This window comes from Phyllopteryx taeniolatus, chromosome 11, assembly GCF_024500385.1.
Source record: "Phyllopteryx taeniolatus isolate TA_2022b chromosome 11, UOR_Ptae_1.2, whole genome shotgun sequence".
NCBI classification, from domain to species: domain Eukaryota; kingdom Metazoa; phylum Chordata; class Actinopteri; order Syngnathiformes; family Syngnathidae; genus Phyllopteryx; species Phyllopteryx taeniolatus.
Genome location: NC_084512.1, coordinates 5914183 through 5938570, shown reverse-complemented (window position 1 = coordinate 5938570; position 24388 = coordinate 5914183). Strand labels below are relative to the sequence as shown.

The 24388-nt window shown below is 39.8% G+C and overlaps 1 protein-coding gene across 1 annotated transcript in view; it reads left to right on the top strand.

Moving 5' to 3' along the window:
• Positions 1-5574: 5574 nt before the first annotated feature.
• The window catches only part of LOC133485514 (adhesion G protein-coupled receptor A3), a 230774-nt gene continuing 211960 nt past the window's right edge, over positions 5575-24388 (top strand). Inside the window, exons 1-3 of the mRNA XM_061789329.1 lie at positions 5575-5615; positions 6077-6095; positions 6201-6920. Coding sequence (XP_061645313.1) covers positions 6703-6920 — 218 coding nt within the window. The 5' untranslated portion in view covers positions 5575-5615; positions 6077-6095; positions 6201-6702. The remainder of the gene's footprint in view (positions 5616-6076; positions 6096-6200; positions 6921-24388) is intronic.

Here is a 24388-nt window from a genome sequence, read left to right as displayed (position 1 = left end):
GGCAAACCAAGGACATGCAGGAACAACAATCCTTTTACAACTGGTATCGGTATTCCACTATTGGAGATGCTAGAGCCAGAGAGGTCTGGGCACAGAATGGATGGATTTTTTGTGCCCACTGAATTGTTTAACTAATGCCTTGCATTTATAAATAACCCACAAATTCAAACAGGAAACCTGGTCACGTTTTACACATAGAGAACAGTATTTAGACACAATTCTTCCTGTCTTCCTTTGGAAATTGTTTTTGTTACGACCACCTGTCAGATTTGCTGGAAGCTAAACCTGTCATTCTTTGTGGCACAATCTCTGCAACACAGTGTACAAACATAAAGCAAGCTAAGTAAAAAAGGGAGAGCTTTCCTCCCAAACAGCTCCTAGTAAAAAAAAAGAAAACTGTCATCCTGCTATACTGTGGCCTCATCAAGTACGTACAACAGGTAAATATTTAGTGAGAACTGTGGTTTGCTGCTGGCCATAGTCTATTCATCCCTGTCAGCAAGTAATAATGAACAGGCGTGAACATTAATGAGCATGAATAAAAACATCTTCTGCAGAGAAAAACTGTTTTTATTGCTGCAGTAGAACAATCCCACCACTGGAGCCTACCCAGATGAGCTCTTTACTCAAATTAATAATGGACAATGTATTTTTTTAAATCTAATCCTCCGGTTTGAAGTATTGTATCGTTGAAATAATGTTTTATTTGGTGATTTCATTTCATTTATTTGGATCTCCATTAGCTTTGGCTGATGCCATCCCTAATCTCCCTGGAGTCCAGATCCATCCATCCATCCATCCATTTTCTGAACCTCTTCTCCTCACTAGGGTCACGGGCGTGCTGGAGCCTATCCCAGCTATCATCGGGCAGGAGGCGGGGTACACCCTGAACTGGTTGCCAGCCAATCGCAGTTGTTGGGTGCCAGCCAATCGCAGGGCACATAGAAACAAACAACCATTCGCCCTCACAGTCACACCTACGGGCAATTTAGAGTCTCTAATTAATGCATGTTTTTGGGATGTGGGAGGAAACCGGAGTGCCCGGAGAAAACCCACGCAGGCACGGGGAGAACATGCAAACTCCACACAGGCGGGGCTGGGGATTGAACCCCGGTCCTCAGAACTGTGAGGCTGACGCTCTAACCGGTCTTCCACCATGCCGCCCGAGTCCAGATCCACCATTGTTATTTTTACACTGCAGTATACCATTGCAAATAACCTCAAAACCAGAACAACACAAAAAGGTGTAAATGGTATTTATGAATGATTTATAAAAGAATTTGCTTGTTATTTTAGTGTACAAATACAATCCATCAGGTTAAATATCAGCACAAATCAGCATAATGATAAAATGATACACCTGAAGCCACCCAGGAAAAACTCTATTACCATGTAAGAATTTGATACAGTTGACCACAAAACTAGAGAAAAAATGGTTCAGCAGCTGAAACCATCAACGAGCTGTTTTGACTCAATACCATCGGACTTTTTCAAAGCTATTGCGAAGTCTGTGCTAGGTAATTTGCAGAAAATAATCAATTGCTCATTTCAGGCGAGTTTCCTAAAGCTCTTAAAGTAGCTGCCATTAAGCCTCTTCTAAAACATAGAATGCTGGACGCTTCCATGTTAGCAAGCTATAGACCCATCTTAAATCTCCCTTTCATAGCTAAGATTGTTGGAGTTATTTTTAATCAACTCAGCAATTTCTTGAACTTAAATTGACTTTTTGACAAATTTCAATCTGGTTTCTGAAATAATTTTTGATACAGTAGATCATAATATACTGCTGAACAGGTTAGAAACATGGGTAGGACTAAATGGAACAGTCCTTAAATGGTTCAGGTCCGACCTAGAGGAAAGGACATATTTTGTAACCATTGAAAGTGTTCAAATCGCAATGGCCTATGGGGTCCCTCAAGGGTCACTTCTTGGACCTCTCCTGTTCAGCCTGCATATGCTACCCTTTGGTCAAAATTTTCAGAACTTTAATTTTGACTATTATAGATATGCAGATGACACACAGTTATATCGAGCAGTGTCTCCAGATGACTACAGTTCAATTGAGGTGTTGTGTCACTGTCTAAAACAGATAAATAACTGACCAACCAGCCAAACCAGCCAAAAGTTTCTTCAATTAAACCACAACAAAACTGAGATAATTGTTTTTGGCAATAAAGAAAATAGGATTGCTGTTAGTAAATACCTGGAGTCACTCTCTTTAAAGACCAAGTTCAAAACCTTGGTGTACTGATAGATTCCAACCTGGCTTTCAACAGTCATATCAAATCAAATACTAAAACTGCCTTCTACCATCTGAAGCATATCCAGAGTGAAGGCCTGCATGTGCCAAGCAGACCAGAAGAAGCTCATTCATGCTTTTATCTCAAGTAGACTTGACTATTGTAATAGTCTTCTGACTGGACTCCCCCCAAAGAGCATTACACAGCTACAGCGCATTCAGAATGCTGCAGCTCGGGTTCTGACCAGAACAAAGAGATCAGAGCATATTACTCCAATTCTAAAGTCTTTACACTGGCTCCCAGTGAGCTTTAGAATCGATTTGGAAGTTCTGTTACTGGTGTATAAATCATTAAATGGTTTAGGTCCTGAATACATGAAAGAAATGCTAATCGAATAAGAACCCAGTTGGGCTCTGAGATCCACAGACTCGGGTCAAATAGTGGAGCACAGAGTCCAAAGCAAACATGGTGAAGCAGCATTTAGCTATTATGTTGCACACAAATGGAATAAGTTGCCAACAGAAGTGATGCCAGCCCCAAGTGTGAATGTCTAGGTTAAAAAATTGCACGCTGTTGTAATTGTACTTTTATTTTTTTTCTCTTTGTTTTAAATGTTTATAAGCTGTTTTTTTTTTCTTTGTTCTTAAATGCTTTTAATCATGTGACTCACATTGATTTACCTTGTGTGCGAAATGCGCTATATAAATAAATTTGCTTTGCTTAATTTGCTTCGCTTCGCTTTGCAATTGCGAGATTACAATTTTTGCATCCCGGCACACTCATACTGTTTGTTGAAGACTTTAATCATGTTCCTCTCGCTTATCTACTAATAACTTCACACAACACGTTGGACTGTCCAACGAGAGCTAAACAAATTCTGGGCCTCCTGTATGCCAAATGGCAATGTGAAGGTAGCTGTGCTTGTATATTTTATTTAGAAAATAATATATTACAGTATGTATGCATGTATGTATGTATGTATGTATGTATTATTCTACTTTTATCATTATTATCACTTCATTTATTGTAGTCTATGTTTTACAGTAAGTTTGCTCTTATGTACAGCTTTGTTACAGCTGCAGTTGTTGTTAACTTGCTCTAGAAATAAAATTGAATTGAGTTGAGATATTTACACCCTGGACTGGTCGCCAGACAGTCACAGGGCACATATGCAGTACAGACAGACAATCATGCATGCTCACATTCACTCTGTCACTGAACCCGCACCGCCTCCACCAAAATCAGGCGACTGTACCAGCACACCATCAGTGATGCCTTCAATCCTTCTTAGGTACTAATTTACTGTAACTGAAATCATGAATCATGACTAGCCATCCACAAGGACTTGTGAGAGTGAGAACCATACCACCTTGCCAAAGCCTCAACACAAAAACTTCATGAGTTGAGGCTATTTTCCATAACGACCGTTCAAGTAACTCAGCAAACACCTGTACATCACACCAAAAATGGATAATCAAAAACTGTAATGTCAAACACACCAGGTGACTTTCCTTTTAGCCCCCATGGAAGATCCTCATGTGGACTTACAGCTATGCAGCATCTGCATCTGTGAAAACATGCGTGAGTGGCAGTCCTGGGAGGCGTCATGGGAACAAACCAGGCCTCCATATGTGTATAAACACACGGGACAGGATGTGTTCGTCCCCGTGTAGCCTACTCATATCAGGAGAATAGAGTGTGTTTTTGCTGGTCAGACAGACAAATAGAAAGAGATCGCACACTGCTATTACCAGGTCAATGGGAGTGGCCTCAAATTATCTTCTGTTTTTTGATCAGAGCCATGTCTATAATGAGGGAGGAGTTCTCACACTTACCTCGCGGAACGCAACTATCAGCTTCTATCCCAAGAGACAAGATCATCCATGTAGTGTTTCTGTGTCTATACATCCTTTTACAACCACAAACTTTTGAGCTTGAGCTGTGCTATTCGTTTGTGTACAGAACAATCATTGCCGCATCAATGATTTGTGTGGAGTCGCAATATATTGCTATTTAAAAAGTGCCAAATTGCTGTTGCAGTCCAAACCTCAAGAAGTGCTGTGCCTATTTTTTGGGGGAAGTATGCAATGTCTGTTTCAGACGATCAGCTTTCGAGCAGCATTGTCACACTCCTGAATCTTGCAGCCAAGTTTCATTTCACTTTTCAAAAACATATTTTTTTAGGATGAATACTTTTGACGGTTCTGAGGAGCAAGTGAGATTTCCAACAGGTGGCAAACAACATAAGTTAAATAAAGTGAACCCTCAATATGGGAAAAAAAGAAATCGGCATTCAGGTGGTAGTAGGGTATGTGAACTGGGTAGAGTCCTTTCATTTTTTAAATTTTCATGTCTTGTCATGATATTGTACCACTCAGTTTTACTTTATATCTTTCATTCCTTGTATGTTTTTTATTTTTATTTTTGTAGGTTAAGTAGGTTAGGAGTTTGAAGAAGTGGTGAGATTACAAACTCAAACAGTAAACGCTTTGTTTTTGTTGCCTCGCTGCCCCGGATGCTCATAAAACATTTTTTTGGTTAAGTGCTTTGGAATAAATAAATCGGCATAAATATACTGCATGTTCTTTTGTAAAATAAATAAACGGATAAATAAATAAATAAATACAAAGTTGGTTGTTGATTCAAATGTTGTTAATTTACCTCTGTCCTTGTCCTTTGTGTCCGTGTCCTGTTGAATCATCCATCTTTATATAAGTTTCACTTTTTTAACTGAATAACTAAAATATTAAAAATATATCTATTTTTTTAGGATATTCTAATTTCCTGTGACGCACGTGTACATGTACAGTATAATGTGCCACATCTCGATATGGCTATGGCTCTCTTTTAATATGTGGGTGTTTATTTGATTACGGGCCATGTTGTGTTCTTGATGTAAAATTTAAAGAATAAATCTATTTAAATAGATTTTTTTCAATAACCAGCAGTGGGCGTGCCTAATTATAAGTGTTGTCTAAAATTTCATGTTAATATTAGTATATTTTGAAATTTTTTGAGCGGTTTTATTGTGGTATTTTACAGTTTTCACCATGTCCCTAGCACAGGGTTTGGATATATGAAACTCTAGCTTTCTACTAAAAAAATGCTAAAATGGTGTAAATTTTACCATAAAAGCCTGACAATATAATAGAATGAATGATTTCTCATCATATATACAAAACATTTCAAATTGTCTTTTATTTTTACTAAAACATGTCTGTCCCTTATAGTTGCTGTCATTACCGCCACATTGACCATTTTCAGATCAATCAAGTTTCTTCAAAATCTGATTCTTTAATTCCCTGTGTCATTTTGTCTTGTCACTCCAGCACATGCAAGGGCAGAGAGAAGTCAGACATTTTGATAACTAGAATAGTAAGTTTTTTTCCCTCATTTGTACCCTTAAGTCACATAATATTTTGATTGCATGTCATTACCAAACGACTTGTAGTGTTAATATGTTTAAAGATTTTCCTGTAAAAACTTGATAATTATATAAAAATGTTGTACAGGACTACCTACCTAAAAGAAAAAATTAAGCTAACTCTACCAGCATAGCACTCTTAGCTAAACAATTTGAAATGTCATTACCATCACAGAGTGCAGTGTGGTGGTGATGACAGAAATTGAAATCAAATAAACACCCATATACTTTTAGTTGTTTTATCATAGAACTATTTTGCATCACTTTATCAATTAATCCAATATCAGTCTTTTATTTAACCTGAGGTTAAGTTTTCACACAGATGCGTTAGCTCCTTATGTATCCGACAGACAGACAAACAGTGCTCTATCTATTACTGCATTTTTTCTTCTTCTTCTAAATGTGTCCCCAGAGCCAGAAAGAGATGACAGGTGAGAATGGGTTTCTGTTCACTATTCTTGTTTCGTAATGTGTTGAGTGTTTGGGCCTGAGTGTTAAAATGAATCTAAACAGTGCATTGACTTTGTTATGTATAGACGACGAGGTGTCATGTGACCTCCCGATGAGGAAAACATTCGGAACCGACGTTGAAGCCGGGTCGGCTGGCTGGGAGGGACTTTGTGGACGCTGCTTGCTGGTAGCACTTCTGACTAAACTTTTATTTTTTTTGCTGACTTCAAATATGTGTCATTAAACGGTGAGGGTTAGCGCGCTGCAAAGTTTGTCTCGACTTTTGGAGCTCGTCGTGGGAAGTTCGTATTACGCGCATGGCGCAGCAAAGAAGAACATTAGGAGTTGTAGATTGGAAGAATGTTAAGAAAGTGTGTGTCAAGTCCCTCATTGGTCCCGCTGGCTTTTGGCTTAGAAAAAAATAGTAGCAGAAGTAATTTACTGCTTGCGGACATGACGGCGTGAGATCTGGACCGCGGCTTCACAGGCTGGACTTGAAACTGAGCCCATGTGAAATGGTTTGGACTTGGACTACAAGCTGGGAGGACATCACTTAACAGATGAGGGTGCGAACAAGCGTAGTCCATCATGAAGATTCTGACTTTACTGTGCGCCACAGTCGGGCTTTGGGGCTCCAGCGTGGCCAACAGAAACTGTCCGGACCTGATCGTGGACAGCTGTCAGTGTTCTGCCGAGAGGTCCAAAGAGCTAAGCAGGCAGCACGTCCGTGTCAAAGTTGTGTGTGATGATGTGGACCTGTTGGAGACACTCCACCCCACTTTTTTACCCAACAGAACTTTCTCACTGTAAGTATATGAGAAACCTATATGCAACTCAGCTGTCAGTGCAAGTGAGGGATGTTATGTTAGTCATGGCAAGTCATGCTTTATGAAAAAAAAAAAAAAATAATTGAATGAGTTAAAAATGGTACACAAACAGTACGTTTGAGGCTACTGGCCTAAAGCAGTAATTTAAATTTGGTACATTTTTACCAAACAAAAAAAGTTTAAAATAAAAGTCATTGACATTTATGGCAACAATGTTACAATTTGCTGAGTTTTATTTGTGTTTCTTCTTTTTCTTATTTCTTGAAGGCGGAGTTCAATACAATACAAGGGACGGCAGTTCTGTAAACTCTTGTTTCTTTGTTGTTTCACAAAAGAAAAACTTAAAGCATTTAGTTGAATTGCCCAATTTAAAATTGAATTTGACGTTACCCCCCGTTTTTTTTCTCCAGTGCAGTACAAACGTCAGTGTGACCCCCGAAGGTATATAAATCAAATAGCATATACATTGTTTCAGTTACATTTCTCCTGTTGGCTGTTCCATATTTCAAATAAACTTATAAATCATTCTTTATTTACATACTATTTTAAAATTATATACATTTTTGAATTTATGTTTTAATCTCTTAATCCAGCCGACCATGAAATTGACAAACAAAATGACAAACACCCTAATAACAACAAGCTCCAGCAGCCTCTGTCAGTTGCCTTTGACTAAAATATACCCTATTATCTGCATTATACTGAAAGTTATTCAAATATGGATGTTGCACTTGATTGCAACTCTGAGAACCCTTCCTTAATATTCCGGTGTGCTCTCCTGTTGATGAAATAGCACTTCATACACTTGGGGGGGTTGATAATGTTCCTTACCACTCTGCAGGTGCTCTGACTGACTGCTCCACTAATAGTTTTATTTCTTGGAAACTTGAGGTGTGCCTTCAAGAGTGTGAAAGCAAATATTAAAAGTAAAGGCTATTGACAAATTACACCCAAGAACTCATTCTGAACTGCGAGCTCAGTTGATTAATGGTAGCACTTTGCTTACTGTAATTTATTTAGTTTGGAGTTTTCTTTTGTGCAGTCGAAAGGGGCTTTTGTTCCTCTAAGTGGGGAATGGTTAAGGGCTATGTTCTGTATTCAGCATTTGTCAAAGTGGTGCTTTTTGCAGCTTCCAGGTACTGAGCAAATTGGAATTTTAATGTGATGCATCTTGATAAATAAAGGAAACAAATAATAAATAATACTGGAAGATATACGTTTGGGAATTTGGAAGTAACTTCTTGGCAGGTTGACATTTTTCACAGCGAGAAACTTTAATCGAGTTGCGTCATAATTCAGCTTTATTCCTTGGTGAACTGTTCTGGCTGGCCAGGAAGCAGTTTTCCTGCGCTAGGAAATGTGACCTTTGTCGGGCTGAAGTGGCCTCCCCGCTCACTCTTTTGTTTAGATGTGCTGTGCAAATAAACACATATATTCAGGGAAGTGTGCACATACCAATGTCTACTGTCTTGCAATGTCTTGCAAGTGCCTGCTCGAATGTTCTTGTCATTCTTCCCTGGTCTTACAACCAACATGGACAATGAACAATGAAAAATGTGTTTTATTTTTTTAAATTTTAAATGTGGTCGTGAAACGTGGCCCGCGCCCACTCAAAGTGGCCCCTAGACTAATTTTGGAAAATTTATAAATACGTTTCCTCTACTGCAACAGAGCAGTTTTAGGTTGTAATAACACCATTGACAACTAGATAGCAGACATCGCTTACGAGACCACCAGATCCTTTCCATCAGAGAAGAAGTGTGGGGATGCCATGATGAAAATCTGCAGGATGAGAGAGTAATTGGGCTGTCAAAATCAATGATTGCATTACTCTTGTATTAACTCAGATTAATCACAGAACTGATTTTGACCGCACACGCCCTTTTACCTTAACCGTGGATGGATATCTGAAAGGTGGCACAGGTTGCTGTAAGTTCAGTGGAGGTCAATGCTTACGCCAGTGCAAAGATGAGTGAGGAGACTCCGACTGGTGTGGTTGGCGAAAAATGTTGCTTCGCATGGCGGCGGCCATGCGACTTTCCATAAAACAAAGCTCATTTTCATATAGTGCAGGGCTGAACTTCATCATCAAAGCAGAACAAGTATAAAATACTATCTCAAAGCAAAATTGAGTATCATTTGTGGTACATAAGGCACCTGTGATTAATCGTGATTAATCAAAATTCAAACGTGTGATTAATCTGATTAAATAAAAAAATCAATTGACAGCCCCAATAATGATGCAACGGCAAAAAGTTGCGATAAGAGAAAACTCTACCAAGGAAATTGCAGTCCCATGTGGCCCCCTGGTAGCACTGACAAAAAATTCTTGCCCCTGCCATCATTTAAGTTGCCTATCCCTGATCTACATCATTGTAAACCACATCCTCCACAGTTTTTACTAAATGTTTTTGTGGTCGTTGAGTGTAATGCTTGCAAATGAACAGTTGGTAAAGAAAATCTCCAATGGCTGGAGCGGCGACTTGGTACAGAGCTCTAGCTTTGTTTATTCATTGTTTGTTGTTGGCGCTGACAGTTTTTCTTGTGTCTCTAACAGGAGGGCACACTACTTGTACTACAGGAGGAATAACAACAGGTTTTGCAAGAGACACTAGGATTGAGTGACGATGAAAGTGTGGACAAGGACCGGCAGACAAAGAGTCATTGGTGACATATAGCAACTGTCTAATAGAATGCTGGGACACTCGAGACAGAAACTGTCTGACAAAATGTTACACTAGTTGAGCCTCAGGCCCGTTTAAGATCGTATGGGTGCTGCAAATAGATTATTTGGTTTGTTTGCCACTCAGGTGTAGCTCATTCTATCTCAGCCTCTAAGGCTCTTCCATGATCAAATCTGTGGGGAAAGAGGTGCACAATGAGGGACGGCATGGAAACTGAGCTCTGCAAATAATTTTACAGTCACCATTTGTTTCAGTTTAATTTTACTTTCTTTTCTTTATTTGTGTAATTAAAAAGTCATTGTCCGCAGGGTCACTGTTGCGATAATGTCACAATGGCATCGTTTCCCCCCGGAATTTATAACACACCATTAGGTACACTAGGTAGGCTACATACTTACCGAATGAGATCCTCTACAAGAGTTATAACATGTTGTCCCCAAAAAATTTAAATACAATATGACTATCTGACTAACTGCATGTCCTACGGCAGGGAAATGAAAATACATAGGCTTCACAATGAAAAACTAAAGATTTATTCATCAGAATTACCTAAAACAACACACACAAAAAATGTTGACTTTAAACAAACATTACCGAAAAACTACAATAAATAAAAACATTTTCAATAAAAAATAAAATCACTTACTTAAATATAAAGAAATTAAAATAAAATGTAAATTCAAACACAGGGCTTTACACTAACTTTTCCATCGGTAGCACTGGTAAAAAAAATTTGTCACATGGTCACACCAGCACATGATTTCTTTGCACCCTTTGGGGGGTTTACACCATGACCATATATTATGTAGTCTTATGTAATCGGCATACCATACACAGACGGAGCACAGCAACGCAATCTTCACGCAGCAAAAGCCAATATCTATTAGTGGTGGCCAACATTCATTTGTGGTGGCCCGCCAAAAATAGCGTATTTTCACGACCATAAGGCGCACCGTATTATTGGGCGCAGGCATGTAAAATATACGCTGGCTTAAAACGTACAGTAGCATGCATGCACGCTAAAACAATGTTTTTAGAAAGGCAGCGGGAGCAAAACTGAGTTCGTTTGTACTTTATTGAAGTATTTAAAAATGTACTCACGTTATTTTTTGATCAATCCTCATCCACAAATCCCTCAAAGTTCTCATCTTCTGTATCCGAAATGAAGAGCTGGGCAAGTTCTCAATCAAACACGCCAGGTTCGAGTCAGTCTCGTTGCCGTGCGGCTCCTCAGAAATGATGCCGGCTTTTACGAAAGCTCGAACAACAGTGCAAGCATACACGTTAGCCCAAGCATCCACAATCCATTCACAAATTGTGGCGTAACTCGCCCGGCGCTGCCTCCTAGTCTTAGTAAAGCTGTGTTCGCCATTTGTCATCCATGGCTCCCACGCCGCTCGCAACTTCACTTTGAACGCCCTGTTTACACTGATGTCCAGCGGTAGGAGTTTTATTAATCCATTGCTCAAGTTGGTCTTCCAACTCGGGCCACTTCGCCTTGTTACCGCGTTTTGTTTTTCTTTTTTTCCCACGGAAACTCAGCTTCGTCTTCTTGACTTGACGAAGCTCGTTTTCCTGCTTCCTCCACTTGCGAAACATGGATTGGTTGATCTTGAATTCTCTCAGGGCTGCTCAATTCCCATGTTCCTCCGCGTAACCGATAGCTTGCAGTTTAAACTGTGCTTCGTAAGCGTGTCTCTTCGTAGGTGCAGTTTTCGACTGTGGTCAAGCCAGCCTCCACTCGTAAAGTAGCAGTCAAGCCAGCCGGCCCTAATTTTGTTCATACTAGGCATTATGGTAATAGGTCGCCAACTCGCGGTGAAAGCCACCTTCAAAATAAAAGCTTCCCAATAATACGGACGTCAGTGCTCTTCGGTTTAGGAATGCAAGCAGCAAAGTTAATTTGAATCTTGAGATACATTAAAAAAAATTGTTTATTTGATATCTTAGGAAAAATAAATGGTACATGGACTGCACTTATATAGGGCTTTATCTACATCATCACAGTGCCCAAAGCGCTTTACAAAGTCTCACATTCACAAACACATTCATAAACCAATGGGCGACTCCTGCCATGCGAGGCACTGCCAGGCCCACTGGGAGCAAATTAGGGTTCATTGTCTTGCCCAAGGACACTTCGACATGCGGACAGTCGTAGCAGGGATTCGAACCTGTTCTACCTACTTAGCCAAAGCCACCCCAACATAATCCCATTGGTATCGCAAAATAAGTCCAGATCTGTGAAAGACCACCAAGGACTCAATTAAAAGAGGTTTGATGAAGATCTGATATTGTATTTAAAACTAAAAGTCTCAGAAAACTAATAAACTACATTTTTTAATGCATCTCAAGATTCAAATTAAACTTTCTGGTTGCATTCCTTAACCGAAGAACATTGACGGCCGTATTATTGGAAAGCTTTTATTTTGAAGGTGGCTTTAGGCGCGGGTTGGCGATTTATTACCGTAATGCCTAGTATGAACAAAATTAGGGGCAGCTGGCTTGATTGCTACTTTATGAGTGGAGGCTGGCTACCTACTGTGGGTGTGCCTGCCTGTGTACCGACCTCTGCCCGTTTATTAAACCTCTTTTTGAAACTGTCCATCTGAATTGGACTCGTGCATTTTGGGTCCTGTCCTTTTCCTTTCATGACAGTGGTTGTTCTTTGGAATAAGTGTTTTGAAGAAGGCATAAAAAGACAAAGGAAATGCAAAAGATGCGGACAGGGTTAATCATTTGTTGCTCTCAGTTTTGGGGCATACAGTTCTGTATTCACTGCTCTAAACTTCCGTGCCAAGTTGCAAAGCTACAACCATCTGATGGGCCAAGGAGGACCTAACTTTCTCACCCTCTGAGTCTCAACAATGGAGATTAATGCACTTGCACATCAAGATAGTTATACAAAAACATCACATGAAAAACAAGGATAAGGAAAGTTGCTTACTCTGAGTGTCTCTCATGCATGCTTGTCCTCATGCAGCGTTGCAGTTTTGAGAAAGGTCGTAAACATGTTCACCATGTCGAAATGTGCACTGTGAAATTACTATTTATTGCATTTATGATTACTTTATAATGCCACTGTGAGTGTGTAGTGTGAGTACATTGCTCACTTTGTTTCGTTCCTTCAAACACGGAAATGCAGTTGCTGCCAGATGACCAGGCTTGCCTGACAATAAAACAAATATTCAATGTCTACCTTTGAAGAAATTTGCATAATGTTAACAATATATTTACATTAAAGATTGCTTGTGTTTTTCCATTTTTAATTTATAAATTTATTTTCTATTGCTGCCAGTTATTACATCTTACTAGGTTTTACTGAACAAAATGTGCGCATTCATAAAGAGCAATTTGTTGTTAAAACTGTATTCACTTCAGCGGGACAGTGCTGCAGGGAAATTCAGTGTACTGATCCACTGCACTTTCTGTGGTAGTGAAAGTGACTTTTGTCTGGATTTGCGTATCTTCTTTGACGTAACCACATTAAGCTCTTCCAAAGCCTGCTTCAGTACTGTGTGAAAGGAAGGACGAAAGCTTTTGATCCAGATCTTTGGGTTTAGCATTAAGTCGTCTGCTGTGTGGGTCCTCGTCGTCAGTGCAGGGCTGGGCTGTAGCTTTTGGTGAAGCGATAGAAGAACATAATGCTTAGGGTCTGAGTGATAGGATTAGAATCGAGTGCAGTAAAACAGTTTGCTGAATTTAAAGTGGACATATCATGAAAAAATTACTGTATACAAATATTTTGGTCTGTGGAGTGCCTGCCCACTCTTCTAGTGTGAAACAATTTTATTGGTACCTAGGACTTGTTCAATGGCTAAGCTTGTAACTCAATTTACTCATGTGTCAAGTACATTTTCTCCAGTTAACTTAATTGAAATGCCATTAATCCTTTCCAGCACTTAAAAAAAACACCACCATTATTTTACATTTTAATAAAGAAAAATCGCACAGTATTGTATGAAAACAGAATAAAACAACAACAAAAATAAAGACATAAACTGGTTTTATGAGCTGAAATTACTGCATTACTATAGTATCCGCATGTTGGATGTGTGCCTTAAAGGGGTGTGGTTCTAATGAGTGCTATAAGGAGCTGGAGTCAGGTGGTGGGTTAGTTCAATGTGAGCGTCTGGTTGTGAGTTGTGGCAACTCCTTGCGAGTGTTCTCATTTTGTATTTGTGTGTTTGACTGTCCCGTTCAATAAACAGCTGAAAGTGCATTGGCGACCGTGGCTCTCTTTGCCCACCTGCGACGACATTGCAGTACCTTAATTGTTCTATTCACCCCCCCACTTCAATCAAACTCATAGCTCGTAACTTTGACAAATTCCCAAGTTGGGGCACTCGTAAGTCAAGTTACCACGGTAATTCCTTTACATGCCAATTTCTAAAAATGTGTTTTTGAGCACGCCATTCTGTATAAAAATTGGTCTAACTTACATAATAACCACACTCACACAGAGGTTCTCAAACATTGGCAGCGTTGTTAGCTTCTGATAAGTGACACTTGATTAAAGTTATAAACACGCTGGATGTGCAGGAGGTCAAGGGAGTCAATGCCATTGGCCCAGCAGTATAGGGAGCAGGATAAGAAAATCTTGGCTCACTTGCATTAGCAACATGGCAAAAATGACAATCTGTCAGAATGCTCGGTCTGATGGAATGGCCACTTCAACCTGAGTACAACGCACCAAGCATTTTGAAAATTAGATGATGGGTTCTGGAAAAGTTTAGTTTTTGTCTCTTAAAATCTGGCCTTTTTGGGGAACGCTTTTGTGTGATATCGCCTGTACTCAATTTCACAAGTAACGCTGTTTCTCAGGAACTACAGGATGATTTGGTTGAAACTTGTTATGCACCAATTTATAAAGCTATTGTGCGCAATGATGAAGTTCGGTGCTACACAGTTAATTCTGCTTGATGTTCTTGATGCCTGAAGTTGTGAAACCCCCCACATGATAGTCTTTCGCAACCTTGAGAACTATATCTTAGGACAATGTCATTATCAATGGTTGAAAAAACGTCTTATTTGCATTAAGGAAAGTATCATGCAAACCCTCTGATTTTTTATACATTTGTCGTGAAATGTGGTCCCTTGCCTGGAGATTATGTGTAAACCTGTAGACTATTTTGAACAGTTTGCAACAGTTTAAAATAAAGGTGACGTCAAAAGGTTACCCCTCCAGTCATTTGTGCCTTGCGCCTCTACTTTTTCGTGGCGCTTGACGGACTGTCTGTGTCCAGCAAGTGTTTTATCAGGAAATGAGCACAGAAGAAGCTTGATCATATTCTTTTTGTTTTCTTAAAAAGTAGGGGACATGTTTCAAGCAAAGATTGCAGACAGTAAAATCGTTGTTGTATTCAATGGTCAAACCAATATGAATCCACACTGCAGATTTATTCTTCTCCAAATTTTTGTACTCTGAGTACTCTGTTCGTGCTAGTGGTTTTACATTTTACTGCAACTGCACTTTGAAGCTGTAACAGTCACAAATGTGAGTAGATATACGCATACCAGGCTTGCAAAAACGCACACACACACCAGTGTCTATGCAAAATAAATTGCATACCAATGAACCGCGGCCCATAAGGGCATATTTTTCCGTGCAGAGCATACCGAATGGCCACTGAAAGTTGCGTCTGCTTGCAAAATCACTGGTTCAATTACAGTCTGCAAACTCAATGATCCACAGCTTTTTTATTAACAGTTGTTATGAGTCTCAAGGCATATACTAAACTGACGAGAAATGTCAATACTCACTTTTAAAGGCCACATCTTCGGCGTCCTCGCACGGATCTCAACAGGCACCTTTGAACTTCTTGCTTTGTCTGCTATTCTGGGAACCCCTTCACCGATTGGCTGCCAAGTTTCATTTAAACAGCTAAAAAGCTAAAATAGCTTTCTGGCTTCTCTCATCTTGTTACTGCATGCTACATAGCTTTGCATATCCCCCCCCCCCCACCCCACCCCACCCTGTTTTATTTTCTCTGTTACTCTGTGGGAGCCCTTTCTTGCTTTGCTAAGGTGCTGTTTGTGCCCTTCAGACTTCTGAGTAGTTGAAATTAATATTTCATTGACATGCACACAATGTCTGTGCCTATGTTCTCCTATCCATTACATTGCAAGTAAACCCTGGGACTGCACATCACCATCATTTTGGTTCATACAATCACTTACATTTTATAATAATGCCATCACATAAATGTATATTTTGAACTGTGAAGCAGGTACCACAGCCCATCTCTTCCAGTGGTTCCCCTAGTGTTGTTCTTCACTGATGGCTGATTTATTCACAGGATGTTGACCCCAGCACTTCTCTACAACAACTAAAACAAGTAATATTGGCCTTTTTGTTGTCATACTGGGAGACATTTTAAGTTCAAGGTGATTCATTTCTTTTAAGTACAGTGAAACATCTTTAAATTATGTACCAGTACACTCTTTCATTTATTTAACATTACCTACATGAAGTTAGGGTTAGGGTAGAGATTTGCCACAGCTACTTCCAGTCCTCAGCGGCAGAGCATTTGTATATCACTCTGAAAATAGGCAGGTCTGGCTTATTTGTTTAGTTACAGACCGTGACCATTTCTAGATTGAGATGTTTGTGCCTCAGGTAGGAAACAGTAAATTGGGTTGTAGCTTTGTAAAATCAAATGACTGACGTAATACCATTCTTGACAGCTAAAATGCTGGGTAAAAGCTACTACTGCCTTCAACCACCTTTTCCTTCAACACTGTCATTGCTTAAGTTGGTTAGAATTTCCCAAAATAGGATAGTTAGCTGTAAAGTACATTGGAACTGTTGAGGTCGAACACAGTCCATTGGGACATAATCTGAGATGCTGCTCAAACTCCAATTTGATTATTTTTGGAAACTATTTTCCCATAGGAAATTCTGTAAATATTGATTGGAATGTACTGTATGTGTAGTGTTAATTGTTAAACCATGTATACTTGTCACATAAAATGCTGCCGATTCTTGCCGCTTGCTGCTTCAGTTGTCATTAACATATGCAGATATAGTATGTACAGTATATTATTTTATAGTATTCTGTTTTATGTTTGTGTAGTTGTCAATCAGCTGCTGATAGTATTGCTGTTGTCATTATCAATCCTTTTCTAGACAATTATAAAAACAGGATTCGCAGTATACATTGTACATTTTACACATAGTATTGCATACATACAACCCCAATTCCAATGAAGTTGGGATGTTGTGTAAAAAATAAATAAAAACAGAATACAATGGGGCGGCACGGTGGCCGACTGGTTAGAGCGTCAGCCTCACAGTTCTGAGGACCCGGGTTCAATCCCCGGCCCCGCCTGTGTGGAGTTTGCATGTTCTCCCCGTGCCTGCGTGGGTTTTCTCCGGGCACTCCAGTTTCCTCCCACATCCCAAAAACATGCATGAATTGGAGACTCTAAATTGCCCGTAGGCATGACTGTGAGTGCGAATGGTTGTTTGTTCCTATGTGCCCTGCGATTGGCTGGCAACCAGTTCAGGGTGTACCCCGCCTCCTGCCCGATGACAGCTAGGATAGGCTCCAGCACGCCCGCGACCCTAGTGAGGAGAAGCGGCTCAGAAAATGGATGGATGGATGGAGAATACAATGGTTTGCTAATCATGTTCAACCTATATTTAATTGAATACACTACAAAGAAAAGATATTTAATGTTCATACTGATAAACTTTATTGTTTTTAGCAAATAACCATTAACTTAGAATCTTATGGCTGCAACATGTTCCAAAACAGCTGGGACAGGGTCATGTTTATCACTGTGTTACATGACCTTTTCATTCAATAAACGTTTGGTGGAATTCTTTCCCATTCTTGCTTGATGTACAGCTTCAGCTGTTCAACAGTCCGGGGTCTCCGTTGTCGTATTTTACGCTTCATAATGCGCCACACATTTTTAATGGGAGACAGGTCTGGATTGCAGGCAGGCCAGTTGAGTACCTGCACTCTTTTACTACAAAGCCACGCTGTTGTAACACATGCAGAATGTGGTTTGGCATTGTCTTGCTGAAATAAGCAGGGGCATCCATGAAAAAGACGTTGGTTGGATTGCAGCATGTTTCTCCAAAACCTGTATGTACCTTTCAGCATTAATGGTGCCCTCACAGATGTGTAAGTTACCAATGCCATTGGCACTAACACAAGCCAGCGGCGTTTCTGAGTGTTGTTGATAAATGGCTTTTGCTTTGCATAGTAGAGTTTCAAGTTGCACTTACGGATGTTGCACCGAACTGAATCTACTGACATTGGTTTTCTGAAGTGTTCCTGAGCCCATGTGGTGATATCCTTGACACATTGATGCCGGTTTTTGATGCAGTGCCGCCTGATGGATCGAAGGTCACTGGCATTCAATGTTGGTTTTCGGCCTTGCTGCTTACATGCAGTGATTTCTCCAGATTCTCTGAACCTTTTGATGATATTATGGACTGTAGATGATGAAATCCCTAAATTCCTAGCAATTGTACGTTGAGGAACATTGTCCTTAAACCCTTCGACTATTTTCTCATGCACTTGTTCACAAAGAGGTGAACGTCGTTCGATCTTTGCTTGTGAATGAATGAGCAATTCAGGGAAGCTCCTTTTATACCCAGTCATGGCACCCACCTGTTCCCAATTAGCCTGTTCACCTGTGGGATGTTCCAAACAGGTGTTTGATGAGCATTCCTCAACTTTCTCAGTCTTTTTGCCACCTGTCCCAGCTTTTTAGAACGTGTTGCAGCCATAAAATTCTAAGTTAATGATTATTTCCGAAAAACAATCAAGTTTATCAGTTTAAACATTAAATCATCTTTGTAGTGTATTAAATTAAATATAGGTTGAATATGATTTTCAAATTGAGCGGCACGGTGGACGACTGGTTAGAGCGTCTGCCTTACAGCTCTGAGGACCAGGGTTCAATACCCGGCCCCGCCTGTGTGGAGTTTGCATGTTCTCCCCGTGCCTGCGTGGGTTTTCTCCGGGCACTCCGGTTTCCTCCCACATCCCAAAAACATGCATGGTAGGTTAATTGAAGACTCTAAATTGCCCGTAGGTGTGAATGTAAGTGCGAATGGTTGTTTGTTTATGTGTGCCCTGCGATTGGCTGGTAACCACTTCAGGGTGTACCCCGCCTCCTGCCCGATGATAGCTGGGATAGGCTCCAGCACTCCCGCGACCCTAGTGAGGATAAGCGGCTCAGAAAATGGATGGATGGATGGATGATTTGCAAATCATTGTATTCTGTTTTTATTTATGTTTAAAACAATGTCCCAACTTCATTGGAATTGGGGTTGTACAATTCTGCTGACTTGTCTTGCTGCTGTTAACATTTACATCTGTATACATCTACCTGTATATTGGTTTAGTTATGTACAGTTTGTCATTCACATCTCCATATATAGTATTTATTATTCATGCAAGTTCGCTTCATACTGTATACTACTACTTGCATTTAACGCGGTCCCATTGATGTTATAAATGTGTACATTTGTATTTTGGGTATTTTGAGTATTGATATTTTTTCTTGATCTCTTGATATTTAATTGAAATAACATGTTCCAGCATCAAACTGTCAAACTACATCCTACACCATATATGTCAAACTCAGGCCCGGGGGCCAAATTTGGCCCATGATGTAATTATATTTGGCCCGTAAGACCATATTAAATGTGTATTAGTGCTGGCCCGCCAGTATATAGCACATGCGCCACTAATATTACAACTCCCAGAATACTTTGCTAGTGTGTTGGCCCATCAGTTTAGACCGGCGCGCGCCCCTTCCCTTTCTGTTGCAGTCGTTAGCAACTATGCTACCAGTCTCCTCAATCAAATCTACACTTCCCCTTCCCAAAAAGGCCAAACGAAAGATGGAAAACAGTTAACTTCCAAGACAGATGGGAGGCAGATAGTCTGTTCACTAAAGTAAAAGACAGACCTGTTTGTCATGTGCAGAGCAACGTGGCTGTAACAAAGAATATAACATCCAACCATCCATCCAGTTCCTTAATCTCTTATTCTCACTAGGGTCGAGGGCTGCTGGAGCCTATCCCAGCTATCTTTGTGTGGGAGGCGGTGTACATCCTGAACCGGTCGCCAGCCAATTGCAGGGCACATAGAAACAGACAACCATGCGCACTCACATTCACACTTAAGCGCAATTTAGTGACCCTCGTGAGGATAAGCGGAATGGAAGCTGAATGAATGAATGAATGAATGAATGAATGATCTAAATAACACACATTTAACCGTATTATAATCTAACAGCTAGAAATTATGTGTTTAATTAATAAATTACAAAGGATCATCTTCATGCTTGTGTTTTTATTTAATGAATATCTCACTTTAGCAAAATATTAGTAATCATAACATCATTTGACTAGTATTCCTGTTGTGCAGTGTCTACTAGCAACTTGTGCACATGCCAATGCCAATGAATGTTTTTTTTTATTTTTTTTTTATCAGAATGATCACACAATTGTGACAATAAATCTCAGATGCATGAAATGTTTTTCCTTTTTTGGTATGTGACACACTTGATAGTTCTAAAACCAGTCAGTCCTGATCCACCGAAAATGACAATGAGACTGTTGTTGAATAGATGAAGCAGCATGTACCAGGCCAATACTCTGTTTCAGATGGAGCAGACAACCCCTTAACTCCGGTTGATGTTGAAAATGCCAAGCAGACACATGCACACCATGAACATGACATTTGTGATTATGATGATGTCATCAGTGATCCAGACGATAGCCCATCCTGTGATAAGTCCTCTGATACTGAAAATGAAGACAGCCTATCCATGGTGGCAACAACTCCACAACAGCAGGATGAAGATGTTTATTTAAACAATATGGTCAGAAGAAAAAGAAATAAACGCCTTAGTCCGGGAACATGGAAGAAAAAGGACTCCAAGTATAAACGGAAAGGAAATGTCAAAGGAAAGTCATACAAAAGTAAAAGTGGCAAAGAAATAGGATCAAAGGTTATGGGTCCTCCCTGCAACTCAAAGTTATAGCAACGAGTCTCAACCAGAGACTGCCAAGTCATTACAGAAGGACAGTGTCAGTGGATATTTCAGAAGATTTGGCCAATGAACACCTGGGAAGAATGGCGTTTATATGTCATCACTCTGGTCACAAAGGTTAACATAAAGCAAAAGAAAGTTGCTGAAGGATCCCGACGCAATTCATCCTTGTCCTACCAATTGAACCTTCAAGATGGAACGAGTCTCAAAGTATGCAAGGCAAAAGAACCATTATACACTGGCCGAACAAAGACACCATCGGGCGTGATGAACAAGCAGCAACGCCACTCTCTAAATTTGGTCCTAAGAGCGGCAAGCATGCAAAGCTTGAAACTGATGTAAAGGATTTCCTTCAAGATTGGTTGAGGGACCTGCCCACTGTTGATTCACACTACTGTAGAAGCACAGAGACCTATAAGGACAAGAAGTTCCTTCATCCGGGCACAACCATCTCCCATTAGTGAGGCCAAATATGGTGCACATGTCACCAAGAAAGATGAAGTGAGGCAAGAGAAATCCTGTGACAAGCATTCTGCAAATAATGAGAAGTCTGTTTGGTCAATGGACTTGCAAACTGTGCTGCTGTGCCCATAAACCAAAGCCAGCACCCTGTATTATAAAACAAAACTGCAGGCTCCATAACTTCACCCTCTTCAACTTGAAATCAAAGGAAAGGGTACTGCTACATTTGGGACGAATCAGAGGGTGACCTCAGTAGCGAGGTATTTGCACACCTTCAATATCGCCATTTTGAAGGTGTGATTAAAGACCATCCAGAACTCAAGCAGATCATAGTGTGGAGCGATCGTTGCGGATATCAGAACCGGAATGCATGTGTGGCAAATGGATTCTCTGAGCTTGCAAGGAAATATGGGGTCCTAATAACACAGAAATACCTTGTTGCAGGGCACACACAAATGGAGTGTGACAGCATGCATAGTACTATTGAACGCAAAATAGTTACTGATATCTTCACGGCAAGAGATTACGTCATCACACATCAGACTGCAAGACTCAGGCCATCACCTTACCATGTGAAGGTGCTCAAGCATGATGAGTTCCAGCAACTGAATGGATCTTACTTCATTAGCATCAGACCAGGCAAAAAAGCTGGAGATCCAACTGTGCATGACTTGTGGGCTCTTCAGTTTAGCAGTGAAGGCAAGGTCCATTTTAAGCTGTCCTTCTTGGAGGAATCTGAGTGGGAAGAACTGCCACAGAGCGTACAGGTGCCAATTGAGCCAATGGCATGGACAAGAATGTTTCCATGTGCTCTGCCAATCAAGGAGAGAAAGTTCCAGGGCCTGCAGTCAATGAAACAGGTCATGCCAGGCGAGTGTCATCAGTTCTTTGACAATTTGCCACATTAATAGGCATCAGTCAAGAACCAAGCAAAGAAGAGCTGGAGGTAGAAGTGAGGAGATGCACATACCTCCTCAGCATTATGTTTAGTTAGTTTGTTAGTTATGTTTTATTATTGACTGAGTTGAAGGTTTAAAATTGCTCAAGTCATAAAGGCATGTTCACAAATTTGCCCAAGTCATTTATTCCTCTTCTTTTCTGACTATGTCAATAGTCATCCATTATCATTACTTTTTTGAATGAAATAATTACTAAATATCATATATTCAACATTTGGTGCAGTTTTTTGTGTTTTCTGAAAAATTTAAAAAAATGACTTAAGCCATTATTTTAAGAGGGTGTCGACATTAAAGTAGTGAAACTATGCAAAAATATAATAATTTGAGAAGGGAGCCAATACCTTTTCACGGTACTGTAAGTAGCCGCATAAGTTTCAGCCAAACCCACCTAGTAGTTCCTGAGAAGTAGCGTTATATTACAAAGCTCCTGTTACCACGGCAACCAATGCTGACATTTTCAATACTTTTCAAACTACAATATGGGTTCATATAATATTTCCACATTTGAATATCTTAGCTTCATTATTTCCCTTTTGAAAAAATAGTCCATCCCTTTAAAAGATGATTTTTTTTTTTTCTCAATTAATGCTAATTCAGGCCTTTAAATGAGCATCTTCATCATCAAGAAATAAGTTGAAAATCAAATTCAGCCTGGCCAATTAAAATTAGTATGTGATTTTTGTAGATTTATAATTAAACATAATGAAGTTATACAGTTTACTCTAATTTGAAGGTGTTTTTTGACCAGATTTTCTTGATGTGATCTCACACAAAGCGTTCCCCAAAAGCCCCCAACATCCCCCACCCACACACACACACATTTTTCTAATTTCTCTCAATTTCTCATTTTATTTTCAACATTTTTGGTGCATTGTGCTCAGGTTGAAATAGCCATTCTAACCAAACTTTGCATTTTGACAGATTGTCATTTTTTGGAAATCTTGTCATGTTGTTACTTGAACAAAAGTCCTGGGACACTTTTGAATGGGAGTCTGCATACATTTGGTGTATACTGTATGATCCTTTTTTTCTGACACTCTTCTTCATGCTTCTTCTGAAGTAAGGTTGCCCCCCCCCCCAAAAAATAAAAAAAAATAAAAAAGTCAAGGAAATAACCCCAGAATGATTCCTTTGATGCTCTGACTGAGGTCTCACAAAAACAAAAAAACAAAAAGATTTCTGAGCAACTCAAGAAACATATTTTCCAGAAAATGGTGGTCAATTTGCAAATTGTTCGACGTCGAGGGCCTTTGACGATAGAGGATCCATTGTATGTTCTGACTTGTTGTTCCGCATACAGTGATGATATCTGAAAACAGTAAACATTGATTGAAACTGGTGTGTAAGAACTCTGAATTAATTAGTGTTGTATTTTTTTTAATCTGTATCTTTTTAAAACCTTCTATCTGTCAATATCTTACTGTGTTTTTGAACCCTGCCCCCCAAAGTAGTTTTGTGATCTCTTGGGGGATGTTTAAAAATGCACAGGTTGGCTGACCCATTGACCCATCAGTCTTTTAATGAACGAATAAAATGGAGTACATTATGGAGTAAAGCCAACCTTATCGAATCATCACAACACTGATCGATCTGAGCAGTGTTACATGAAAAAAGCACAACACAATATCTTACTGTGTTTTTAAACCCTGCCCCCCCAAGTAGTTTTGTCATCTCTTGGGGGATGTTTAAAAATGCACAGGTTAGCTTGACCCATTGACCCATCAGTCTTTTAATGAACGAATAAAATGGAGTACATTATGGAGCAAAGCCAACCTTTTCGGATCATCACAACACTGATCGATCTGAGCAGTTACATGAAAAAAGCACAACCGGTAAATGTAGCACCACCACCAAAGCTCAGACTTGCTAACTTTGAAAAAAAATTAACAGCCGCGTGACAAAAGAAGATTGCTGCAATCTTTTTGCACGTAATTCTCCTTGCAGGGTAATAAACGGACAATGACGCAACCATCTCGGAGGATCTGTACTGAAAGTTATGCGGCATATGATTTTGTCTCTTGATACACCTTTAATAAGCATACTTGGCTGAGTGCAGACAATAATTGTGCTCTATGGACTGTACTTTAAACATCTGTGCTCAGTAGGTGTGAATTATTTATATCTAAGTGGCTCCCAATCTTCTTCTGCTGTATCCTTTTGTGGCTAATTGTAAAGCATCAATGTTACAGTATATTACTTTAGCTATGGAGATGCAGTAAAATACTAATATATTGATGATTGACACGTTGAGAGATGCATTGCAAACAGAATGTGAAGTTGCTTCTTTGAAATGCATTAACTGTATTTAATTTACTGGCCG